This window comes from Rosa chinensis, chromosome 1 (genome assembly GCF_002994745.2).
Source record: "Rosa chinensis cultivar Old Blush chromosome 1, RchiOBHm-V2, whole genome shotgun sequence".
Taxonomy (NCBI): Eukaryota; Viridiplantae; Streptophyta; class Magnoliopsida; order Rosales; family Rosaceae; genus Rosa; species Rosa chinensis.
In genome coordinates, this window is record NC_037088.1 from 33553993 (window position 1) to 33581902 (window position 27910).

Sequence of the window (27910 nt, forward strand, 5' to 3'; positions counted from 1 at the left end):
CAATCAAAGCTAGTGTGGCATAAAGATGTTACTATCGTAGTACCAAACAGATAATTGTTGCAACCTGCGACTATCCTCACTTAATGCAGCTCCATTCATTATGGAAAGCCACATGCGTCAAGAACAGTAAGCATTGTTCTCAACAAATTTAACATTTGTGTCAAGAAATCAGGATTACAACTACCATAAAAACAAAAGAAAAATCTAGCTAGTTACTGACTCAATTCTTGCAGGGATGGAAACTAGAAAGGACATCGTAAGATAATCAATTAAATAGTATCTGCTACCCTTGGGAGGAGAAACAAGAAAGATTAACTGTAAAGAAGTAGAAGTAGATCTTATATTGTGACTTACAGAGATTTGGAGCAATTGAGTCTTCCAATATTGACTGAGAATAGGTGAAGCAAGCTTTCCGAACACATATTAAGAAAAACAGAACAAATATTCAATTTGATAATCAGAACAGTAGAACAATTATCTAATCAGTAATTCAGCTTTTTAAAAGAAAAATATAGATTCAATAATTTCTGGCACTTTCTACAAAACCATTTGCTACTTTGCTAGCACTCTCAACAAAACCATTCCTCCATTTTCATTTTACAACAGATCAACCAACTATATTACAACTAGGTCAGTCCACTACAACAAATCAACAGAAAAAGAAAAAATAGCAGTGAACAATAGAACAAAGAATCAGTAAATGTGAGAATTGACGAATATGAGATGAATACCATTTGGAAGCATTGACAATAAGTAGAACTTTTCGTTGCCATTAGCATCCTGCATTAACAAACTTAACAAGTCAACCATCAAAGGGATTGCAAACTGATTGAATATGAAGCTTTACCTTGATAGTGAGATCATAAATTGAATATCACTAGTCGCATCATTCCTGAATAGCAGTTAACAGAAGTCTTACTTAAAACCCAAAGACTACTAGCTAGAGTTAGAAAACTAGAAAATTTACACACACACACACACACACACACACACACACATATATATAGTACCTCGTTAACAAAGAAAAACCCTAGATTTGAAATAAAATCGAATCAAATTAAAGAACCCAGAGGTTTCCTTACATTTTCTCGACTACGCTGTCTTAGAAAGAGCGGTTCTTGAATTGGGTATCGGGACTTGGCTTTCTAAAGATAAGAAACAAAAAATTTATAATTTTAACTAAAGGACTGCCAAACAAGCAAATCTGGACACTTGGGTTTCTAGCTAAAACCCCAGAAATTAAAGCCATCACTCATGAATACAGCAGCCTCACATGCACCCAATTAAAACAACATACAACCAAATCACTTCCTTCAATATAGAACTTAAAATTAAACCACATGGATTAGTGTAGGCTTGATGTATAATTTCCAGGAAACAAGAACAAAGATCAGACATACCAAGTCATAGAAATTCTTTCTAATCAAGGGAAAGGGAAACTAACATCTTTACTACTACTACCAGATTGCATATATTCCTCTCATATGTTACATTCCAGCAAATCATGTTAGCATTGTATACTGCTGAGAAGTAGCTTTACATTCATATGTTACGTATTAGAATACATGGCTACTCTAAACAGATAGAATTAAATGTAGGAATTCTGCTCTAATAGATAGAATTAAATGGCTGCTCTAATATGCTCTAATGATTCTAGAGATCAAATATCAAACTCAATCTCAACACATCCAATTACAGATCATTCAAACTGAACACATCCAATTCTAAGCAATAAAAATCATTGCAGAACTCATATATTATCAACATATCTAATTTCCAGAATAACCAAAACTCATAAATCCGAAAAGAAGAAAAATTGGTACCAGAGCACCACTTGACTTGGAGAGATTTTGCCTCTTCATTTCCAGCAATAAGACAGAAGCTCTCAGCATGGGTATTTGGTATTGGACTTTTGGGTAATCAGTTTATGACCTCACCCTAAACACCAAACATCACGATTTACGAATCTGGACAACCCATTCCCAATTATCAAACATCATCAGCATCATGGGTACTGGGTAATCAGTTTACGGTGTTTACCAAAGATTCAGGGATTTAAGCCTTCAAGGAGTTGCAGAGATCAGAAATGCAGACTCGCAGTGGAGGTGACTCGGTGGCAGAGGAGGTGGCTCGGTGGCTGGAGTCTGGAACTCTGGAAGGAGGAACCAAAATCGATCCGAACGGGGAGACGGGGAGAGTATGAGAGTCGGGTCCGACAGCAGCAAAACACGATAGCAGCCTAAGTAGCCCTTGTAGTGGCTCCGTCCCTTGTTGAAAGTACTAAGGACTGAGCACTAGTGAGATCAAAAGTGATTTTGACACAGAGAGAGAGGTGGGAGCTCGAGTGTTTTGGTCGAATGGAGAGGGAAAAGTTAAATTTTAGATTTTTGTGTATTGAAGTGGTATATCAACCTAGCTAAAACTGAGCTTGTATCGAAAAATTAAAAAAAAAAAAAAAAAACCCCCTAAAATTCAGACAACATCAAATAAGGTAAAGGTGCATTGTCTGAAACTAATGTGATAACAGACAAATTAAAAACTATTGTGTGAAACACTCAAATCAGACAACATCTTTCAGCAAGCATTGGCTTAAAAGATATCAGACAACAGACACCTAATAACAGTTGTGTGATTGAAAACAATCAGGCAACAACAAAAAGCGGCCATTGTATAAATGAACCTTGGACAACATCACATAATAACTGTTGTCTGAATTAATTCATTCAGAAAACATCAAAAAAATCAACCATTGTCTGAAATGCTATTGCACAAGAGCTAAGAAAAAACCATTGTTGGATTCAAAACTTAGACGATAGAATATTTCTTGCTATTGTCTGATTATTTCAGACGACAGTTAAAATATTTGCTGTCGTTTGATATGTGTTGTCTGATTCTGAAATTGGCCTAGTGATTCTTGCAAAGAATCCAAGGTGATATTTGTGGACCTATCCAACCAACTTGCGGACCATTTAGATATTTTATGGTGTTGGTTGATGCACTGACACGCTGGTCATATGTCATGCTCTTGTCCACAAGAAATACTGCATTTGTTAAACTCCTAGCACAAGCCATTAAGTTAAGGGCTCACCACCCTGATCATCCTATTAAGTCAATTAGTCTTGACAATGCTGGAGAGTTTACATCAAAAACTTTTGATGACTATTGCATGTCCATTGGGATTGAGGTTGAACACCTTGTTCCTCATGTTCACACCCAAAATGGTCTAGCAGAAGCTGCCATTAAAAGACTTCAAATGGTTGCTAGAGCATTGGTTATGCGCACCAATCTCCCTGTTTCTGCTTGGGGCTATGCAATATTGCATGTAGTTGTGCTCATTCGTTTGAGGCCCACTGCCACTCAACATTTTTCTGCATCCCAGATGGTTACTGGATATGAGCCTGACGTCTCACACTTACTCATATTTGGGTGTGAGTTTATATGCCAATTGCGCCGCCACAGCGCACCAAAATGGGTCCTTAAAGATGATTAGACATTTATGTTGGATATGTCTCTCCAACCACTATCCGCTACTTAGAACCCTTGACATGCGATCTATTTACCGCTAGATATGCGGATTGTCACTTTGATAAGACAGTCTTCCAGTCGTTAGGGGGAGATAAGAAAAATAATGTTCAACAGGAACAACAGGAATTGTCGTGGTCTGTCCCCACTTTGTCTCATTTTGATCCCAGAACCGCACAGTCCGAAATTGAAGTGCGGAGAATTCTCGATCTTTAGAACGTAGCAAACTCGATGCCTAATGTGTTTTTTGATATCGTTAAAGTGACAAGATCACACATACCTGCTGCAAATGTGCTTGCAAGGAATGATGTCCCTAAATATCATGGACATGGCGCCGGTCCTAGGGGTATTGGGCACGACACCGCCACCACCAATGGTGATGGAAATATGGCTCAGGTCGGGCTCCCAGTAAGGAAACTTGGGAGGCCCAAAGGTTCGATGGATTCTCGCCCAAGAAAGAAAGCGAGTTTGGCATAAAAATATCCATTAATCATCGATATAAATAATCCATCTCATGAAGATATTCCGGATTATGGTTATGTCCAAAAGACATCATTGGAGGACGCTCCAATATTAGAACCAATTCCAGAGAATAGAGAGATCTCCATGAATTACACTAGTGTACATGAGACGTTGAAGAGAGATTCTATTATCCTTGATGATGCATTTGCATATTTTATTGCTCAAGAAATCATAGAACATGATGATATCGAACCTCACTTTGTTGAAGAATGTCAACGAAGAGCGGATTGAGCTAAATAGAAAGATGCGATCCAGGCTGAATTAGATTCACTAACAAATTAAGAGACAGTTATTTAGGCCTATAACGCTGACACCCCCAAGTATAAAGCCTGTTGGCCATAAATGGGTCTTTGTTAGAAAGTGTAATGAGAAAAATGAGGTTGTTATATACAAAGCCCGCCTTGTGGCGCAAGGTTTCTCACAACGCCCTGGAATCGATTACGAGGAGACCTATTCTCCCGTAATGGACGTTATAACGTTCCACTACCTTGTCAATTTGGTAGTTTCTGAAAAACTTGACATGCAGCTTATGGATGTGGTTACAGCATATCTCTATGGGGATATAGATTCAGAGATATATATGAAGGTTCCAGATGGACTTCAATTACCCAAATCAAGTGGCTCTAAACCACGGAACGCGTTTTCTATAAAATTGAAACGCTCACTATATGGATTGAAACAATCCGGATAGATGTTGTATAACCGTCTAAGTGACTACTTGATTGGGAAGGGATATGTAAACAATGAAATATGTCCATGCGTGTTTATTAAAAGGACAAGTTCCGAATTTGCAATCGTAGCATTTTATATCGATGACATGAATCTGATTGGAACTCTAGATGAGTTAAGAGAAATTGCTAAGTACTTGAAATTTGAATTTGAAATAAAAGATCTTAGGAAGACACGGTTTTATCTCGGATTGAAAATCGAGCACCATTGTGATGGGATTATAATCCATTAGTCAGCGTACACTCAGAAATTACTAAGGCGCTTTAATGAGGATAAAGCAAAGCCTATGAGTACTCCCATGATTGGCTGAAGTCTTGAGCCCAGAAAAGATTCGTTTCGTCCAAAAGATGAGGACGACGAGTTATTAGAGGCAGGAGTGCCCTACCTAAGTGCAATAGGCTCATTATTGTACATAGCTCAATGCACAAGACCGGACATCTCATTCGCAGTAAACTTGTTAGCTCGACATAGTTATGCGCCAACACGCAGCCATTGGATTGGTATAAAGACAATCTTTCGATACTTGAGAGGTACAATTGATATGGGCTTGTTTTATCCCAATAGAGAGAAAAGAAATGACGGAAGTGTGGGATCGGTCTCCATAAGACAAAACGCCACCTTTTGTGATGTAGACATCGGCGCTGCCGTCACGTTCTCCTCCTCCCCTCCATCAAAATGATAACGATGTCTTGATGGGGTTTGGTGATGCAGGGTATCTCTCTGACCCTCACAAAGGTCACTCCCAAACGGGTTATGTCTTTACCATGGGAAGCACTACGATATCTTGGAGGTCTACAAAGCAGACCCTTGTTGCTACTTCCTCAAATCATGTAGAGATTATCGCTCTACATGAAGCCGTGTGAGAATCCATATGGCTAAGGTCTGTAGTTAGACACATTTGAGGAACTTGTGGTTTAAAGTCTACCACAGATGAACCTACATACATTAATGAATATAATGCAGCTTGTATTGAGCAAATGAAATTAAGTTTCATCAAGGGCGACAACACCAAGCATATATCGCCTAAGTTCTTTTACAATCAGCAACAACAAGCACTTCTAAATATTGAAGTGAATCAAATCCGATCAGAGGATAATGTAGTGGACTTATTTACTAAGTCGTTACCAAAATCCACATTCGAGAAACATGTGAAGAGCATCAGCTTAAGAAAGTTATCCAAACTCCCATGATTGTAGCAATTAGGAGGAGATATTGACATTAGGGGGAGGTATGATGTCTACATGTTCGATCTCGAAGAGTGAAGGACGTGTTCTGCATTTTTTGTCCTTCGACCAGGGTTATTTTTGTCCCACACGGTTTTGGTTACCTAGCAAGGTTTTTTCAGTGAGGCAATGATCAAAGCGTCATCACCAGGTTTGAACAGCACAAGGGGGAGTGTTGAATGATGTCGACATAATGTGTGCCTCTTCAAACTAGGGTTTAGTTCTAGAGTTGTAATAGGAGAATGTTCTAGATTTTTTAGTTATGTTCAGATTCTATTACCTTTTGTGTACTTATTACCTTTTGTGTACTATGTAATTCCCTATATAAAGGGCTCCTATTATTAATAATAACACACAATTTTTCCATCAATTCTCTCTGCAATTCCAATTTACTACAACAATATCAAATAATTCTTTATTCTAGTCACATCCTCTTATGGAGCCAACCTTATCTTTATGTTTCTCATGTGAAAGTTTAATATGCTGTTTACCTATTTTATCTCTTTGCTTCCCATGTCACTTGTTTAAGAATGAAAATCATCGCACCTAAAAAGTGACGAATTTTTCTCACATGTAGACATTATACTTGCACACATAATTATAGACAGAGAATAGTAGCTAGCATGGCACTCCAGCTAGCTACATACAGTCAAACCCATCCTTGGAACTCTAGCTTCTGCACACTACAGTAGGCATACATGCACATATATTCATTTTTACAATAGCAAATACCGTGGGAACAATCGATTATGGGTTAACCCCAGCAGGCTAGCTAGCACTTGTAATGCAGTTTTGATGATTCTCATCGGATACTTTTGTGGACAGCAATTTTCTTACATGCTGCAGTTGTGCTCGGATCACATATCCAACTTTGAATGTCTTCACGACATGCCATTTCTCTTTCACCAAGAAAATTGTGAACAAGATAAGTGCAACAACTGAGGAAACGCCACTGACGAGGAATAAACCCCGGAAGCTGTGGAGATTGAGTGGATTGGGATCACTTGTTGTGTCATCAAACATGAGATCAGTTTTTATACTATGAAACCAATCCTCTTCCATCTGTACAAGCTTTCCTTCTTCTCTCAAAATTTCAATTTGCCTTGAAATATCATGGACCAATTTGGAACCTTTAGGGAAAACCTGAACACAAAAGATGAACAACAAATTCATCAGACGGTACCTAAGTTCTTATTACTATTTTTTTATTTCTTTTCCTTTTTCTACAAAAGCTTAGTATATAATTCTGCATATGCCATGTACCTCTCTATAAATTTACATATATAAAAAAAGAGGAGGGAGGATCAAGAGAGGACCTCCTTAAACTTGAAATGTGAGGATGTTTTTATTTTTAGCATGTAGTTCAATAATCTAAACCATTCATTCTCTTGCGACAAACACACATATGAATCCTACAAAAAATTAACCAAATCGGAAAATGTTTAACCATTTAATTTTTAATTTTGTTTAATGGATTATATTTGTCTACACAATTTTGAGTGATCAAATAATTATGGATTTGGTTGGTTTTCTTGTAGACATAATTCTTGCATGGGAATCTAAAGGATCAAGGGTTGAAGTCATTGAATTAGGTCATATACTAATGATAAAAATCCTCAAATTTTTAAAGTAAGGAGGTCATCTCTTGATCCTCCCTCTATAAAAGAATAACTGCATACAAATAAATTTTGGGGAAGTTGAATACTCACAAAGCCAAAACCATTGGTAGTAGACTTGGTTTTAATCATGGAGTACTTGGAGGAATACTTTGCTAGGAAGATCTTGATGTAAGGAATCTCGTCAATGATAGCAGAAACACCACCATGCTTACTGCCTCTTGATAAAGCATCAACATATGCTTCTTCTGTCTGATCAAATTTCTTGAGTCCTTTGCAAGTAAAGTCTATGAAGCCTAGTTTGGTGAATGAACTGATTTGATAAACTATATAGTTCACTTTTGAGTTCATTTGTATCTGTTTCATGGTCATCATTGAAGCTAGATTTGCAGTGTAACTGGAGCTCAGTATAAGCACTACAAACACCCATATGATCACTACAAACTTTGTCAAGTTGTTTAACAACTTCTCCCCTGCAACAAGTAGCAATGTTGACCATGAACCAGGGTTGGGCAGGAGATTAAACCGGTAAAAAATAAATATAGATGATGAGTATTGCTGAGTAGGAAAAACTATTAGGATAATTAGAAGAAATGTAATTAAGTGCTTACTATGAGCAAAAACAAGGGTTGAGAAGGAGAACCAGAATATCGTTCCTATTTGCTGCGATAGAGAGCCTTGAAATTCTTGGTTAATAGGGCGCTCAATTATCCACACAACTAATCCCGTCAGGATAAAGAAAGCAGCACTTGTTATCCAAAGATCTGCTGAAAGAGGTTTCAAGAAAACCCACATGTTTTCCTCATCTTTTCTTACCAACACTCCCACACCCAAGTCAGTATACGGTATTGTAAAATCCACATATAAAGATCTGTTCGCTGAGATTGTCGTATCTCCAACAACAGCATCGTATTTCTAGTTCATCCACACAGCAAATAAAGCCATTATAGAAAATTTTAATTATCGTTATATACTCATTGAGGTTAAGGTTATCATGCAGAAATAAAAATCTCACCTCATGATAAACAAAAGGAGCCAATGATAATAGATTACGAAATAAGTTTATAACTTGAATGAAGAATACCTTGAGATAAACTTGCTGGACCAGATCGTTATAAGTCCCGGCCATATTTCCGTGGGAATCCTCAAATGGAATAAACTCATAATGCACTTTGTATGGTAAACCTCTGATTGCTGCTTTGAACACGTCTATCGAGAAGCCAGTGATATGAGTTGTATTGGTTTCAATATCATGTTCCATACGCACAAATTCCTTAAACCCTACTTTTACTGGAACCCCAATTCTCAGTTTTTTTTCACTACTCATCAATTGCTTCTTGGAACCTTTCATGATGCTCGGTGATTCTTCAAAAAATTTGTTTGTTTCAAGATCATGGGTGGAAAGTAAACTTCTTCTATTATTGAACAAGTGCCACTCTTCGATGCTTCTTTTCTCGCAAGGCCAAAGTCCAACCCTTTTGATCTCCCCTTCTCCTATCACATTTACTATCTCGAATGCACCTGAAAATAGTCTTCCATTTATGTACTTAATCTCACCACGTAGACCTTTTAATCTACTTTGCAATATCTCTCTAAGAAGCACAACACCATGTTTGGAGGACCTACTCTCAATCAAATGCCTCGGGTTAAGTCGAATATTTTGTTTCCTAGTTGTAGAGAACTTTTTCCTTGACCTCTCAACTGCTTCTGCTAGAGCCCAAGTTGCATCATAAGCCCGGATTCCATCTGCATTTAACTCCCTTACTTCCACATGGGGTTTCTCTTCTTCCTTATAAAATTTCGGCCTTAATCTTGAAGTAAGATTGTGGAGAGTGGTTGATGCTGGAACATAAGACCTCAAACCCACCACTCCTTGCATTAACTCAGTCACAGATAAGTTGATAGAATGTAAGAAATTCATGCTCATTGATGTCATAATCCAATCATAATCTTCACTCATCATTCTTAACTTCTTTGCATTTAGAAAAATACGAGGTACGATCAAATGCGACACATGCAATACAATTGTTTTACTGTTTAATGCCTTTAGCTTTCGGAGCTCTTCAGTGATTTGTTCATTTGTTGAGGTGGGAGCAATGAAACTTCTATAAGAAATATTGATATTTTTCTGTTGGAAGGAATTGATCAAAGATGGAATCATGTCTCTCCCATATTTGGTGTTCTCGTATAGAAGAACAATATCCCTGCATTTGAGAGCTTCAACAAGAGCAGTGATTCCCATAACTTCAGAAGTTTCATCCAGTGTGATCTCAACAAAGAAGGAATATTTGTTAGATGGAAGAGAATGACTAGGTTGAGAAAGAGACATTACAGGGACCTTAGTTGCTTCTCCCAGCTCTGCCAAAAGGCTTGCTTCCATACTTGTTTGTGCACCAATTATAGCTTCTACTTTGATTTTATCCAATAGATTAAGAGCTGCATTCAGTTGAGAGAGGAGGATACACATCAGGATTTTATGGATTGTAATAAACTAATATAAAGAAGCACCGATCAACTGAATGAATGTAATCCTATCTGTTTCCAAGAGCAACCTGTAATTCAACAGAGTACTAGTTAATCAAACCAAAAAGAAGTCTTGTTCAATGTGCTAAAAAACAAAGATTCCCGTGTGAAACTTTTTTTTTTTATCAAGAAGAAACTTCATTAATAATGAACCGGTTATAATAATTTTGGGCAACATCTTTTACACGGAAATGGCCATTAGACTTCACATTGGAACTCTAAAATGACTGACTGAAGGAGCCAAAGAGACTCCAACTAAAAGAAAACTTGCACAACAACTAAATGACAAGGACAACATGCGCAGAAGCAGTGAATCTTTGACACTCAACTTTGTCAACACTAACTTGCCAGCCAGAGTCCGGCCTTCGATCGACCAAGCCTACACTCGTTGTGACTTTGAACCCGACCAAATTGAATAGCTGGACCGTCAAACCTAGGACTAAAGTAAACCCAACACCGTCACCACCCTAATGTCAACACCGTCAATCCACTATTGCTCCAAATCGCCATCGCCTCTAAGCCGAAACCAGACAGGAACGACCCACTAGAAAGCTAAGGATGATTGTCTATGCCATCGCCAGACATTTTCGCCATCGTTGCTGACCCAACTCCAAAACAGGAACTACCCAGTAGACGGTCAAATAGAAGATTGCCTCTTTCACAACTTGCAGTGTGCCCTAACCAAACCTTGGTAGTGACTTATTACCAACAAAACAAAACAAAAATAAAACCAAGTTCTAAAACACTGGTAACAATGCCCCACCAACAAGGGCCCAACAACTTAGACCCGGCCCAACCACAGCTTCATCTCCCCTACTCCGATCGCCGGATCACTCATGCCTTCCATCTTCCTTGTTTGCGCCAACAAGCAACACAGCCCCTCTTTACCATCCCCTCCTCAGGAAGGCATCAAACAAACCAAATCAGATCAGAAAGATCTGATACGATTTACTCACAACCAATCCCGATCTTACCAGCAAACATTCCTTACCATCAGACGACCACCCTACTCACCATCCATACTCAAGCCGCGTCTGTCTTATCCCGACGAGTCTTGCAAACACTTGGACCAACAAGGCCACCACCACACAGCCATGAATTCGACTGGGCTTGTTGCACCACCACTCCACTATATCATCACGAACACGGCAGCACCCAGCATGCTCTAACCACGCTCCACCGATTTGGATCCTTCCAATCCGGCGATGAGGACCTCCAACCTGACCCCTTCTATCCTCCTTCCTACAACAACACCAACCAAGAAGGAAAACAGCTAGAGAAAACTAAGAAGGAAAAAAGAAAGAACCCCTCTTAGATCGAGACACAACGGCACATTTGCCGGCTACTTCCGATCAGGAGAGCACGAGATCTGGTTTTCTTTTTTCTTTGGCGCGTAAGGCGCGTTCTATGGTAAGAAGAGTGTGATTTACATTTGATGAGGTTTACTAATTTGAATTCCTGTGTGAAACTTGGTCATAGCATTTTACATTAAAAAGAGTGAATGGAGTAAAATAAACATTAATAAGAAAATGTATAAGGGCTGCAACTAACATCAACTAACATGTATATATTGCCTCCATTGTGAGAAGAATAAACTATCTGAAAATTCTCCGTGTTTGAACTCTTTAGTTTCTACGTGGTATCAGAGCAGTACGACTCCTAATTATACCTTGCTCTCTCCAAGTAAAGTGAAGCAAATTAAATTTGAAGCGAAGCATATTGAAGTAGCGAACCCAAATCTAAAAATTTTGCTGCGTGCTCACCCAAATCGAAGAACCCTAATTTTCACAATACTTGTGAAAGGTGAAGATAATTTGAAGATCAATGGAAGACGAATCTGCAAACAGCATATCAACATTTATTGGATCAATTAAGTGCAACCCTTCCTCAAGTTGTTCATAACTATGTTACGAATCTGATCAACTCACCCTTCCCTACTGGCACCATGTTGACGGAGAACAACTATGCCTTTTGGTCCAAGATCATGAAGATGTGAATCAATGGTCGAAAGATGTGGGGGTATATCAGTGACACTAAGACAAAGCCAACGGAGAATAGTGAAGAGTTCAAAAATTGGTGTCTGAGAATGACAAGGTAAAAGGTTGGTTGTGTGATTCAATGACCACTATCTTAATGAATTGATATGTTGGTCTCGAAAGTGTGAAGGAAGTTTAGGATTCTCTTGAGGCTATGTATATCGACACCTTAGATGAAACTCAAATATTTGAATTGCATATAAAGTGATTTTTAACAAAACAAAATGGTCGATCTCTTGCAACTTACTACGATGAGTTGGCTGTTGTTTTCCAAGAGATTGATCAACGTACTACTGTGAAAGTTGGAAATGTTGAAGCCATTGGTCTCCTACAAAAATATGTAGGTCGCCTTCGGGTTCATATGTTCCTCTCTAGATTAGATGTTGTATATGATAAAGTGTGGGGTGAGATTCTTTGTAAAGATCCACCACTTACTCTAGAGCAATCTTATCAAACTGTTCATCGAGTTTTCACTCATAAATAGGTGAAGGGAACTCCTACACCCGTGAGTGAATCTTCAGTTATGGTTGTTAATCGTCTGAAAGGGCAAACCCTGATTTCTCTAATCCTCCTAGATGGCCGTGGCCTCCCAGCACTAATATTCCCTCATTAGGGTGTACTTATTTTGGAGATGAAGGGCAACTAAGCAGAGGTGTTATGAACTGGTTGGGTCTTTAGAATGGTAGGATTTCACCAAGAAGCCATGGAAAAATATAGCTGCGAAGAAGAGTAAAGTTGCTGCGGTTACTACAAAAGAACACCCATCTGCAAACATTGCTTGGTTAGGTATGGATGGTAAAGGTAAAGTTTTTTCGGCAAATTCTTCTAATAGTACTTGGTTAATTGACACTGGTACATATGATCCCATGGTTAATGATTCTAGTATTGTGTCATCATTCAAACCCTCATCTAAAACTTATATATTTACTACGAATGGTACGGTGGTTCTTCCCAAGTAATTAGGGAGGGCTTCATTCGTCTCTTTGTATCCCTTAGCTTAGATTATGTCCTTGTTGTTCCTTCTTCATTCGTCTCTATGAAGTTGAACACTGTTGGAAGTATTGATAGATACAAGGCATGATTAGTTGTTAAGGGGCATAGTTAGAAGTATGAAGTGGATTATTAGGATACTTTTACTCATGTGGCAAAGATCAACACTATTTGAATACTTATCACTCTCGTAGTTAATCAGAATTGACTGTTACAACAATTTGATGTGAAGAATGAAATCTTGAATGGAGATTTGGAAGAACAAGTGTACATGGACGTGCCTCCTGGAGTTGTGAGCTCTGAATATAGGAAGGTGTGTACACTAAAGAAGTCATTAATTATATGGCCTGAAGCAGTCACCTTGAGCTTGGTTTGGATGATTTAAGAAGAGTATGAAGGCATTTTGATATAGACAAAGTAACTCTGATCATACTTTTTTTATAAAGCACAAATCAGGAAAACTTACGGCCCTAATCGTATATGTTGATGACATGGTTGTGTAATACCCCAGAAATTCGTCATTCATTTATGATAATTTCTGAAAATTATTAAGTTGATTGTTAGGACGATTTAGTGGTTCGAGGATGGAATGGAAGTGTTTCGGACGAATAATTTCTTGAAATGTTTTATTTTCGAGGGGTCAAAAGGTTGACTTTTTATTCATTGGGTTTCCAAAAACTTCCTTCACGAAAATTGTAGAGCGCGTCGATACGAGTTTGCGGACATATGGTACGTGTAAATCAGAGTTCGTATGACAAAGTCATAGTATGCGGAAGTTATTAATTTTAGTATAAATGGGGAAATTTCCGGAAATATCGCATAATTCCAAAACTTTCCATTTTGGTCCAGTTTCCAAAATTTCCAGAAAGCCTTTCTCTCTCAACTGAACTACCGACCCGACTTGGACCGGCTGAAACTTGCTTTTCCGGCAATAACCGGCAGTGAAACCAACCCAGAACGACTGCTTTCCTTGTTTCGGTCCTCCTTGCGGTGGTCTTTTAGGGGCGATTCATACCGAGCATGGCGGATCAAAGCGGCGGAGCTAGGCGGCATCAAACCCGACCGGAACTCTCTCTTCCGGTGAGGCTGAGCACTAAACCGATCTTGTTTTGCTCGTGGAAGCATCCTCTTTTGATCCTAGGTGGTGGTGTTGAACTATTTTCATTGGAGGATCCTTAACTCACAATGAATAGTGGTTTTTAGCTTGCAGCAGTGATCTAGGCCAAGTTGGCTCAAACCCTAGGTATTAAAGTTGATCATTATGTTGAGCTCTCTAAGTTGGACGGTCGAATTGAGCTGGTTTTGAGTTTGGCATGGCGGCACATGGGGTGCATATGCAGCCGTTTGTGGCGGCGCATCCGGTCATGGTTGGGGCAAGTTCTTTCACCAAATATCATCTATTCATCGATACGAGGATTTTGATATATGGTTTGTAACTTTTGGAGATCGTTTGATATGTTGGGGTTTTTCTGTAATTTCAATTATATCAGTTTTCGATCCATAAGGATCTGACCATTGGATCGACTTGATGTTTTGACATATCAATCCTAGAAGTGTTCCAGAGACTTTGGATGCTTTTAGATGAGGTTTTTTCTCGATTGGCATTACTTTTGAATTTTAGTTCAAAATGAGGGTTTCGAACTTTAATCGCTTTGTGTTTCGTGTACTGAGTTGAGACCTTATATGATTAGGTACGTGACGAAGTTATCTTGGACGGATTATTGTGATTTTTGTTAGCTCAGTTCTGTAAGAAGACGCAGCAGGATTTTGAGGTGAGTAATCTCACAATGTTCATTTACGAATGAAGTTACCTTATCTTTTAGGGAGTTATTTACTTAATTGCAAACTATAGTTGGTATTAGTAGCATTCCTGAGTGAATGACAACGTGTGTGTGTGTGTGTGTCTGTATATATATATATATATATATATATATATATATATATTACAAGAAATATATATGTATGGGGTGGTTTTATTGTGATATAAACAATATTTGTGAACGGGTTTATTTTTTTGTTTTGGGATGTGACATTTTGGGGATCTGAAAACTTAAGAGTTGAGGATCGGGGAGTCTTTTATTTTAAATTCGGGTAATATTTTAGGTCTAATGTGACTTTCTTAATGATTTGGTCTTTGTACAGGGAGGTCACAGTTGGTGATCGGGGTTTGTGTAACATTTTGGGTCCAGTGAGACTCCTTTAAATGTTTTGGTATTTACATTGAGATCCAAAGACTGGAGGATTGAGGATCGGGGGTCACGAATGTGACCAAACATGTTATTGGGAACCACGCCTTGGCCGTGTTAGTGGTTATAATCAGTTAGGGCTCTAGTCTGTCTACTGGGGTATCTCATGGGGGTAACAGTGAGGTTACTTGTGACTCATGAGTACGAGTTCTTAAAAGAAAGTCTTGAATATATTCTTTCTTTTATTGTCTATGAAGGACGGGTTTTCAGATTTAATTGTCGGTTTCAATTAATGTGATTTTGTCATGATGTGACACGTGTTTTCCTTATGAGAAAAGGATGGGATGTGTATTAAGCTCTGAGGAGCATTTACGTATTATTTTGTTATGCAACTTAATTCGTAAACTTATGTGATGTAATAGATGACTCTATAGAGCTGGTGTATTAACATTGTGCGTTCAGGGCATCAGTTTGTACTTGGTTTAAAAGGAAAAAGTTTTTCAGGTATTTGTATTGAGGACTGAACCATTCACGTCCTGTATAATTGTGAGATTATCTTGATTTTTAATCGTTTTAAAAATAGGAGTGTGACAGGTTGTTACTAGAGATAATCCTATAGAGATGAAAGCACTGAAGGATTATCCTCCACGTGAATTTGAAATGAAGGATTTGGGTCAGTTGAAGTATTTTTTGGGTATGAAGTTGCTAGATCAAGTCAAGGTATCTCTCAATCTTAAAGGAAGTATATCTTGGATCTTCTTGCTGAAACTGGAATGCTTAAATTGCAAACTAGTGGAGACACCTATTGAGATGAACCATCGGTTTGGTGAATTTCCTAACCAAAGTTTATCTAGTAAGGGAAGTATCAACTTTAGTGGGAAGATTGATCTATCTTTCTCACACTCAACCAGACATCGCGTATGCCATTAGTGTCGTCAGTCAGTTCATGCATAATCCTAGTGAAGAACATATGAATGCAGTGTAGGATACAGATGCATAATGGGCAGGAGATCAGACTAATCAAAGGTCAACTTCTGGCTATTTTACCTTTGTATGTGGAAATTTGGTTACTTGGAGAAGTAAAAAGCAAAAGATAGTTGCAAGGTCTGGTGATGAAGCTGAATTTCGGGTATGATTCATGGAGTTTGTGAATTGTTGTGGATTCAAAATGTATTGAAGGACTTGGAGTATGAAGCATGTACAAGACTTTAACAAAGAAATCTTTTTTTGAATGCGTGGGGTGTCAGTCCATTATAGTAAAGTAGGAAACATTACAAATATGACTCACCCGGACTCTGGGCAACGACAGAAGAGAGCCATGAATGAATAATCTAAAGCAAGTCCTAGACTACTCAAACATAATGCAACCATAGGATTAAGCTCCAATGCTTCAAGTAACCTTGACACTACTAGGGTAGACTCCGAACACGGCCAAGACCCTACCCTAATATTATTCATGTACCCAAAGAAAACCCTAGACAGAGGGGAATTCTCCTGGCTCGATGAACAGATAAAAAATAAAAATAAAAACTCGAGACCCGAAAGACCGTCAAGCCCAATCTACAACAAGCCTGATAGGAGCAAAAAGTGTGACGATATTATTGAATATCTGTCCCATTTTAGCCTTGTTTCTCCCTTAGTTTAGTGTTTTGAGTCATTAAGTCATTTTGAGAGTCTTGTTCAGTTTTTGGAGTGAAAGAGGCGGAAAAAGTAAAATTTATGAAAAATCCTAGCTGGATCAGGATTCCTCACTGTCGACTGTTTTTGCGGTCTTTACATTTTAATTCCCTTTACTTTCTCTAGAAAATTCTGATATTCTCCTGCTTGTTGTAGGAAACCTTGCCTGGTGGAACTCTTGGAAACAGCAATGATGGAGTTATAAAATAAAGCATTTAAGACATTTGACCAAGCAATGAAGAAGGGAAATAAAAGTGAAAGACGTTTTCAGTTGGACAATAAAGGAGAAAGACGTTTTTCAGTTGGGGAATAAAGGAGAAAGATGTTTCAACTAGAAAATAAATAAGAGAAAGACGTTTCAGCTTGTTAAAAAACCCCATTATAAGAGGAATTAAGGCCATAAAGGAGACGTTTCAGTTGGGAAATTAAAGAAATTATGATGCAATCCCATCCGTTCAATGATGAAGGGTATGATCGACAAAAGCCAATCAATGCTCCCCTATAAAAAGGCAACGTCCAGAATAGAATTGGCCGATCACTTCCCAGCCAAGATCACTTCCTGGCCGATCACTTCCTGACCAAGATAATTCCTGGCCTATCACTTCCTGGCCAAAAGCCATTCCAAGACTGCCCAATTCACTCCTCAAACTTCCATCACCTACAAGACCGTGACACCATCCATCCATCCATCAATCCACAAAGCTGTAAGGAGTTGAGTCAATGACGCTCCACCACCATAGCAGAGACGAGTTCAACACCGTGTTGTGAAGCCGCTGAGGAAAGCTTCAAAGTGTAACTATGACTCTACTTACAATTTTTGTTTCAGTTTTGTGTGTTTGGATTTGGGAGTTGTGTAATTGGAGACCTGAAATTTTCAGAATATTTTTATTAATATTTTTGAGATTTTTAGTTTATTATTGAGTTAATTTCAAGAATTCTTTTATGATGCATGTTACAATCTTGTGCCCTTTTACGTGTTTAGGTAATTTTCAGAGTTAGGTTCATAAGTTTGCATGCCAGAATAACGGTGAGAGTTCTTGTGTGTTTGCTTAATTTACCAAGAGAATTGTTATTTGTTAAGACGCTGAGTTAAACAAGTAGTAATTAGTTCTAACGAGTGGTAAAAATCATGCTTTAATGATTAAACGATTCTGGAAATTTCATGTTAAATTCTATGTGTAATGGTTAATTTGCACGTGTGAGTTGATTCGAGGGTTAGATAATACTACTAGTTAAGAGAATTACGCTGAGTGTTTTCAAAAATTAGTAGTATTAGACTTGGTAAGGACCTTTCCGATCCAAGCCTACATTAGAACAAATCAGATAAATGAATTGATCCGCTGAGGCTTTTCATTTGGGCTCTTATCTAGGCATTTAAGATGGGCACATTTTTGTAGCATGTTGAAATGAATTTTCTGTTTTTACACTTAGTAATTTCCAAGTGGTATTGGTCTAGGTTAGGGAAGTCGATCATTGTATATAGTTTTATTTGTTTTGTTTTTATTTTAAGTAGATTAGGATCCAACTTTCAAAACCCCCATTTTATTCTTTTATTTGTTAATTGACCTTTTTGTGTAGGTGTACCCTACAATCCCCAGACTGAATGATCCCTGCTTATCCTATACTGACAACTACATTTTGCAGGGTTAAATTGTGAGGCTATTTTAGCCGCATCAAAGCCCAAGATCCAGATCCAGCCCTTGATCCACCATGCTGTTTATCAAAGAAATCTTAATAGAAAGATAATTTGGTTTCCATTTGTTAAGTCTAAAGAACAACTTGCTGATATTCTTACAGAAAGTGTATGTGGACGAGTATTTAGGGAATCAACTACAAGTTGGGCATGATTGACATCTATGCTCCAACTTGAGGGGGAGTGTTGAATGACGTGATTTGAGATCTCAACAACTAACTGTGGAGTGATTTAGAGCTGATTGAGTTGTAATCAGTTTTCTAATAGGATCAGTTGACTTATTCAGTATTTATTATATTATGTAGTTTCCTTGTTGTATAAGGCTGTAACTAGTATATATTGCCTCCATTTGTAGAAGAATAAACTATATGAAAATTCATCATATTTGAGCTCTTTAGTTTTTACAATTTTTTTAAATTTTTTATTATTATTATTATTATTTTTTTTAAGGGAAGGATGTCAAGTTTTAATATAACTAAATGTTGGAGACAACATAACATGACTTTCCCAGGAGGGCCACCTTAGTATGCAAGGCTATCCTAGAGCAACCTAAATGAAATTACTATAGTAATAACACAAAATAGAACTATAATCTCGAGAATGTTAGAGTAAAAGAAAGAAAGCACCCTAACATTGGTTAATGTTAGAAAATGAAGGGACTAAGCTAGCTTGTGCTGAGAGATACAAATTTTTATGCCAAAATTAAATCTAATTATTTCTGTTTTGTTTTTTGGTCTAAACGTGTCTTTACATCTTACCATTGATTTGTTAGTTATATTACATAAAAACATAGAGAGAGTACAATTAGGGTTACCTAGCTTGAGAAATTCTTAGTAGGGCAGCTGTGCCAAGTAGCTGGTATGCCCAGCCAATCATGTTTCTTCGTCTCTTAATTGTATTCTGAAACTAACCATATTTTATTAAATTGAAATACCCAAAATATCCCCACTACCCTCCTGCATGGACACTAACCACGTGACACGCTTGCTGTACCTAAGATTTTCTCTACCTAGCTCAATAGAAAGTCAAGAAATGTCAACACAAGCATAGAATTTATTTCCTACAAATGCACGCAATAAGAAGTTGCTCGGTTATTGATTGTTATTTGCAGCGTAAACCTAACCAGAGTTATATCTTGCACGTCCTTGGTTAGGCTGGTGTTTTGGGCGACTGACGATCAAAGTGGTGGAGATTCTTCCGATCAGTTTTTAATCAATTGTTGGCAATAGTTGTAGAAAGCAGGTGATGGCATGGTTGCTCAATTTTGGCAAGCGACGACTGTATCTACATTGTGGACCTATGATGTTGTTATGAATGGGCATCTTCCACTTTTTACACATTCTATCTTGAACTCTACTCAGTGGTGGTGGGATTTGTTCTTTGTTTTGAGTTTCTGGTTCTATTACATAGGCTTTTGAATTCTATTGTTTGTAAGTTTTGTGTCTAATCCCTTGGTTCTTATTTTGGGTGTTTGATTTTAGGTCATGGTATGCAAATACGTGGCAGTGATTGGTAAATCATTAGGGGTCAGATGAACCCGATACCTTCATCTGACCCTAATGTTGGTCATAAGTTATGATAGTTTGGTGGAATTGTGATGACTAGGGATTCCTAGATCTCATTCTCCACTTTTTAGGGGTTTTGATTAGTTTGGAAGTTGGGTTATTTTTTAATCAAAATTGGCACCTGAATCGGTTCCTGGTCTAGATTTGGATTAGATATCTGCTTGTTATCTGGACATCATATCTTTGTCTTGCCATGGACTTGGATTTTAGACCCAGGTCAGGAAGAAATTTAATCAAGGTCCAATTTTGTAGTTCAATAGTGGATGTAGTCCGGTCACTTTTTCTTTATTAATTGCGATCCATTGACTATTTGTTATATCCAATTTGCCCCTTCCTGATATTGTGAATTTTTCATTATTATTTTTTTTAATTTTTCAAATTTTGAAATTTGAATTTGAGCATTATTAATTATATGTAATCATTCCAAAAATTATGAATCAATATGAAATGAACATAAATAAACAATACAAAAATGAGTACTACTAGTCTTATAAAAAACAAAAATCTAGGGTCTGTAGAAACCCTCGAGAAAACACACACACTCTCTCTCTACGCAGTTGGCTGTGTTGGTGTCTGTCCGGCTATGTCCCGGTGTTGGCAAAGGCCTTTAGGTACGTAGTTTGTCTTGAAGGCTTGTTTCATGCTTGGAGGAGAAAATTGAAGGGTGTACCATCTCCTCTCTCTTGGATGAAGGGAGCGGCTGACTTGTGGCTGGGGGCTGGGATCATAGTGGGTAGGGAACTTTGCCGGGGAAGAGTGGTGTTTGGTGGCAGTCAGCAGTCAGCGGGCCAAATACGATGGATTAGATAGAATTTTGTCTGGTTGGCTGACAGCGGCGACCGGATGGTTGATTTGGTTCTTGTGGCAAAGCTTCCAGGGGATGCATGGTGTGGGATTTGGACCACGGTGGTCAGCGTTTCTCGCTTTTGGTCGGACGCCGACGGTGTCGTAGTCTTGGTCCGATACTAGTGGTGGATAGACCTGGGTGAAGGCGCGGCGAGGCATGTCTTGGCTTGGGCCAGGAAGGCTGGGGATGGCCTAATTGCTAATCTGTTCCTTTGGGCTTGGGCACTGTCTGTGGGCTCATTATGGGCTGTAGTTTGGGTTGGGGCTCAATTTTTGGGCCCTGCCCTAGGGTTTATTTTACTTTTTGTTATTTAGTTTTACTGCTCTTTATGCGAGTAATTAGTCTTTACATTAGTTATGTAGGGCTAGTTAGGCTTTACGCCTGTGTATGCACTCAAAGTGCCTTGTCTGCTCTAGGTAGGCAACGAGTTCTTTGCTTTGTCAAATGGTCGCTACCGTAGTGGTAGGGTGAAACTGAGTGTCGTCGGTTCTATTTTCCGGCGGCAACATAATAGGAAAACTGGGCTATTAGTAATTATGCTACGTTGTAATCCGGTTACATATCGAGTTATCTTTCCGTTATGTCACCGCTATGTCGAAGCAAATAGAGTAGCCATTAGAGCACTTTTTGCTAGTTGGTGATTGTTTGAATGCATGTCTTATGTAGAGATTCCTGATATTATTTCGGGACATACTCTAGATGCTTATTGTACTCAGGGGATTAGGCTCAATCTCCCCCCTATATTCGACAGTTTCATTAATCAAGGCTTAAGGGCAGCCGCACCAGCCACTTATTAAAAAGAAAAACAATACAAAAGTGAAGACATCAACTCAACCTAACCATGAGGTATACTTAAAGCATATGAAATCAATTTAACCAGAAAGTATGCAAACATGAGTGTTTGACCTCATATAGAGGTATATATTTTCACCTCGAAAAGAGAAAACATAGTATGTCTAGTATAAACCTAACCAAAAGGTAGAAAGTGAATAACATTAGATAACCTAACTACAAGGTACATAAAAACTGCAATGTTTAACCTCATATAGAGGTATAATTATTTACACCCCATAAAGAGGTAAAGTTTAGGGAAATTTGATTCTACACCCAAATTCACACACAATTTTTTGATTAACCCCATCTATAAGATTGTTTTAATATACACCCAAACCTATTAATTAGGTTTATTTATAAAAAAAACCTATTAAATAAGATAAATATTAAAACCTACTGTTGTTAAGAATTACTAAAGCTGCCACCATCCCCAAACTTTGTACGGATGCAAGTCTTGAAACAATTGCATAAAGACATTGCCCAGAATTAATCAACTCTTGATTCCAGCAATTGAAATCAATACCTGGGTTGGAGGTTATGTAATCTCCATATTTAAAAGTTGGAATTATAGGTGCCTAAGTCATTCTCTGAATGATTTAGGTACAAATTGTGAACTCCCGGAATGATAGGTACTTAAATCATTTGCTTATGTTAAAACCCACACGATGTTTAACACTTGAATGATAGACAAAATTATGCAATTTTACCAATGGTTCATTCTACCTAAGTTATTCCCTGATTGATACGTACAAATTGTGAACTCCTAAATGATAGGTACTGTAATCATTTGCTTATGTTAAAACTCACAAGATATTTAACACATGTATGTACGATATAGGAAAAATTATACAGTTAGGCCTATGGTTCATCTAGAAATACCAAAATTGCAAGTGAAAGTTAATGACAAGGGTGTTGGATTATTCTATTTCATTTCTGGTAAATGAGGTGAAATGAATATTTTACTAAAAAGTCAACAGCTATATTTGAGGAATATTTTACCTATTCAATCAGAAGGGTAAAATAGTCAAACTAAAAAAACAAGAAAAATCATAATTATAGACTTAAAACCTATAAGGAAGGTTTAATTATGTGAATGAGTGTAGATTAAAAGAAAATATAGGAATGAGTTCTTCCTAATAAGAGCTTCATTTTTTGGGTTTATTTTATTTTTTATAATTTTTTCAGAAGTTTAACCACGTACTATACTTCATATGCAGATACAAAAACAAAAATTATATTGACACGACAACAAATCATATATCCATTAATAAGATAAAAATGGTTCATTTAAGAGTAAATATAAAATGAAGAAAAATTTAATCAACAATTTCAGCACATATATATACCTATATTATAGAATATAAAATTAAGAGACACATGTAGTTTACTTCTATCATTTCAAATATGGAATAATAATATTTAGCTCAATGATGGTGATAAGAAAGACGAGACAAAATTGATAGGAGATGAGAGAAAGAAGAAGAAGATGGAGGAAGAGAAGGAGGCAAATACGTCATAGGCAAGATCAAGGAAGAATAATGTGTTAATATATATAGATTATTTAATCAAGAATTTAATAATATAAATTAAAGCCAACATATTAAATTTGCTAATTTTACATTAAAGAAGATTGCAATAATTTAGGATTATAGTTAATATATTGATTTTTACTTTTTTTTGTGCAAAACATATTAGATAAGGGTATATTAGGAATGAAAAAGTTAGGTGTTGAGTCAGCAAGATAGAAAAGAAAATAAATTCAATCTGATAACTGAGTCATAGGAATGCATTAACAAAAAAATTCATCAAGACTACATCCAATACGGGGTGTGAGTTTTGGACTTGGATCAAATTAATTAAAAATTAGGTGAAATTGGCATGCCTGTTTTGCAAATCATATTCTCCTCTTTATTTTTTCATGTACATGTCTATTATGAGAATGAGGAAATAGGGAATGTGATATAAAACAAACAAATAAAAAAGGGGTGATTCTAGTTGGAGGTTGGACCTCCAAATTTGATATTTGGACCTCCAACTTTTTTCAATTATTAATAGACTTTGTCAAGTTATATGAAAAGGCAAATAAGGACAAAGAGAGAAAAATGAATAAATAAATAAATAAATACTCTTCTTATCTCCTCCAATCAAATATAACATTCAATTAAAAAATTTTTTTCTTTTCAAAATTTCCTTATATTGCCTATGTAGTTTTACAATTTACCTAAAATAATTAAGTAAAAATAATAATTTCTATACATGGCCCATCATTCAATACAAAAATAAATTCAAAACAATCTGATTTGGAATTTTTTAAAACTAAATTAATTGAATATTATGATATAGTTATTACTCGATCTTCTAACCCAAAAACCCTTGAAATCCTTCTTTTAGCAAATTCAAAGAGATTCCAACAACATATCAAGATCGAGAACCAACCCTCTGATTAATTTTTATGGAAGAGAGACTCACTCATAACTCATAAGAGAGCAATATAATGTGATTTTGATTCATTCTTCTTCTCGTGGTTGAAGAACGATAAAAAATAGAGTAACAAATTATTATATCTCATGTTCAAGGGCGTTTTGATAAAACTAAGGAGGTCTACTTAGCTTTTCAAGTCTTCTAGAAAGTAAATTACAGGTGTACTAAGTATGTGAGGTCCAAATAACAAATTTGGAGGTCCAACTAGAACCACCCATAAAAAAGTGTTCGTTTCACTCTCCTTTAAAAAAAAAAATTATGTGTATCAAGTAGGATATTTAGTAGGGAAAATTTCACAAATTGTCACTCAACTATAACTCATTCGACACTCTGGTCACTGAAGTTTCAAATATATCACTTTGGTCACTCAACTATTACATTGTCAATCACTTAAGTCACCAAAAGAGTATTTTTTATAATTTTTTTCATGAAAAAAATTAACAAAGTGACTTAAGTGATTGACAATGTAATAGTTGAGTGACCAAAGACCAAAGTGTCGAATGAGTCATAGTTGAGTGACCATTTGTGAAATTCTCCCTATTTAGTTAGTTGCTTACGGTGATTTTGAGATAAAACAAAATAAGGAAAAAGTATTTTCTTCAGGGGCGGAAGGAAGTAGAAGGCTATATGGGCTCAAGCCTAGACAATATTTTAGGCCAAAAACGCTTAAGTATATATATCTATCTTTAGCCCTTACCAGCCCAAAGAAAAAAAAAATATCTGTAAAAGTTGCATGTATTCCCAGTCTCCCACAGCAGCTCACAGCCGGACACTACTCAGTACGTAAGATTTGTGCGTTTCGATGGAGCCTCAACTACTTATCTTCGAAAGCGAAATGCCTAAAGCAATCCACACCCAAATTCCCTTCTTGTGGAAAATCTCACCCCTTGTTGTCTGGAAGCCTCAGTCTGCGACGCAGACCGAGGAATTTCCAAAGCAATAAAAGCCTCACACTACTTATCTTCGACAGCGAAATGCCTCAAGCAATCCACACCCAAAGTCCCTTCTTGTGGAAAATCTCACGTACCCCTTGTTGTCCAGTAGCCTCAGTCTGCGACGCAGACCAAAGAATCTCTAAAGCAACAAGAGCCTCACACTACTTATCTTTGAAAGCGAAATGCCTCAAGCAATCCACACCCAAATCCCCTTCTTATGGAAAATCTCACCTTTGTTTTCTAGTAGCCTCAGTATGCGACGCAGACCAAGGAATCTCTAAAGCAACAAGAGCCTCACACTACTTATCTTCGAAAGTGAAATGCCTCAAGCAATCCACACCCAAATTTCCTTCTTGTTGAAAATCAGTAACCTCAGTCTGCGACGCAGACCAAGGAATCTCCAAAGCAATAAGAGCCTCACACTACTTATTTCGAAAGCGAAATTCCTCAAGCAATCCACACCCAAATTCCCTTCTTGTGGAAAATCTCACCCCTTGTTGACCAGTAGCCTCAGTCTGCGATGCAGACCAAGGAATCTCCAAAGAAACAATCTTTCTTTCGATGGAGCCTCACACTACTTATCTTCGAAAGCCTAAAGCCTAAACCTTAAACCTAAACCCTAAATTATTATTAGGGTTTTTGACCATTTACCCCATTTCTAGAGATTTTTCCCCACTTACCCCATTAAGTTTTTTTAATTCCCTCTGACCCAAATCACTCTAAAGAGGTCTTCCCTAATACCCCATTAAATTTTTTTTTTGTTTTTATTTTTTTTAATACCATTTTACCCTCACCTTTGTTACTTAGAGAGAGAGAGAGAGAGAGAGAGAGAGAGAGAGAGAGAGAGAGAGAGAGAGAATGGAAGAGAGAGAAACCATAGGGGACTTCGTCGGAATTCAGTCACCGGCCGCCGCCCACCAGACTTTTCTGAAAACCTCACCAGAAAGGTTTATTGCCCCCAATAGAGGGGCAATCGACCTCTATTGCTCCACAATAGATGTCTATTGTCCCAATAGTCTATTGCCCCCCAATAGGACTTTCAGTGGCCAGAATGGGAACTAATCTCCTTAAATTTAGACAAACAAAACTTTGATTACAGAAAAAATAACAAGGAGATTATATCAATTCAAAATATCTATTGCCCCCAATAAACGTCTATTGCCTCCCAATAGACGTCTATTACCCCTCAATAGACACTATTTTTTCTTCTTTGTTTCTTTCCTTCTCGAACTTCCTTCTGCCCACAGTTTACAATAATAATAATAATAATAAAATAAATAATTTATATGGGCACCCACGTCTGCCTCCTGGATCGGATCCCACAGTTGTTGCTTTAAACAGAAACCAGTACAGTGGTACTTGATTTCTGAGGCTTCTCATCCCAACTCCCAAGCCACCACATCCTTTCCACCAAGCATCGACAGCATCACCGACGCCTGAACATAGAAACTCCTGGCAGCCGGTCGCGGAGATGAAGTCATCGAGTTGGAAGCGCCTTCTACATTAAATCTCCGGCACGAGAAGCTACTACAGCTCTCGAACTCACTCACATCGGTGCTGAGGCTGTAGCTCCCGCACCGATCGCTCTGCTAGTCGGAGCCATTGTTCGACCAGAAAGAATTTACTAGACACCAGAAAGTAGACTGGAAGAAAGCTCCGATCTCGTCCTCCGGGTCCGGAGCCTCCATGGCGCGGTAATGTAGGCGTCGTGCTGTGGGGGAGAGAGGGAGGGAGGGAGGGAGAGAGAGTCTGAGTGTTTTCCGATCTGCATGGGAAATGAAAATTTGTTGCTGGGGTAAGTGGGATACTTTTGCCCAATTTTGGTGCTTTGGGCCAATGACCCTTATTATTATTAGGGTGGTTCTAGTTGGACCTCCAAATTAAATAATAGTGTTTCAAGCAGCAAATTTCTTCTGGAATTCTGGAAATCTTGCTAGCTAGGAGCTGCCGATGATAAGGCTTAAACCTTGCAAAACAACTCTCTTACTTTAACAAAATCATGAGAGTCGTTAGTGAATTTATACCAGAAATCCGACTATCTTGTTGCAAAAAGAGGAATGGGACACAGTCATTTCATCACGTACCTTGGTAACTAATCTTACGTACGTTAGATTTGATTAGATATAACCATAACTTATTTATCTTGATCAACCATGGTGAAAGCTTAAACGATATATCTGAAACCAAATCTTCAATAATTTAAACTTCAGAACCTATCATAAACAGGACTCACCAGCCCAAACAGCATGCAGTGGGTTTCCTTTATTTGAATCCCTGCTGTGTAGAATGACTCGTGTGCTGTAGTTACTATGCTGATAGTAGAAATCAGAGAGGGCCATCGAAATGCAACTGAGGACAATACTTCCTTCTCTTGATCTCATATCAAGAATCGCGCCCACATGGACTGCTTCTTCCGTGATAATGGGTGTATTATGATGCACTTTCTCGTCAGTTGCAGCATAGGAATCACCCAGCAGGAGGCAAAAGAAGGTGAGGCATAGGATGGTTTGCTTCTTCCAAGGGAACTCCAT

General features: G+C 37.7%; 1 protein-coding gene across 1 annotated transcript; it reads right to left on the bottom strand.

Moving 5' to 3' along the window:
• Positions 1 to 693: 693 nt before the first annotated feature.
• On the bottom strand, positions 694 to 27910 carry LOC112165376 (glutamate receptor 1.4). Its single transcript, XM_024301870.2, has 6 exons — positions 27613 to 27910; positions 8697 to 10048; positions 8224 to 8527; positions 7706 to 8085; positions 6834 to 7139; positions 694 to 780 (listed from the first exon to the last, which is right to left on the bottom strand). The coding sequence occupies exons 1-6, from the start codon at positions 27908 to 27910 to the stop codon at positions 694 to 696; spliced, it is 2727 nt and encodes a 908-aa protein (XP_024157638.1).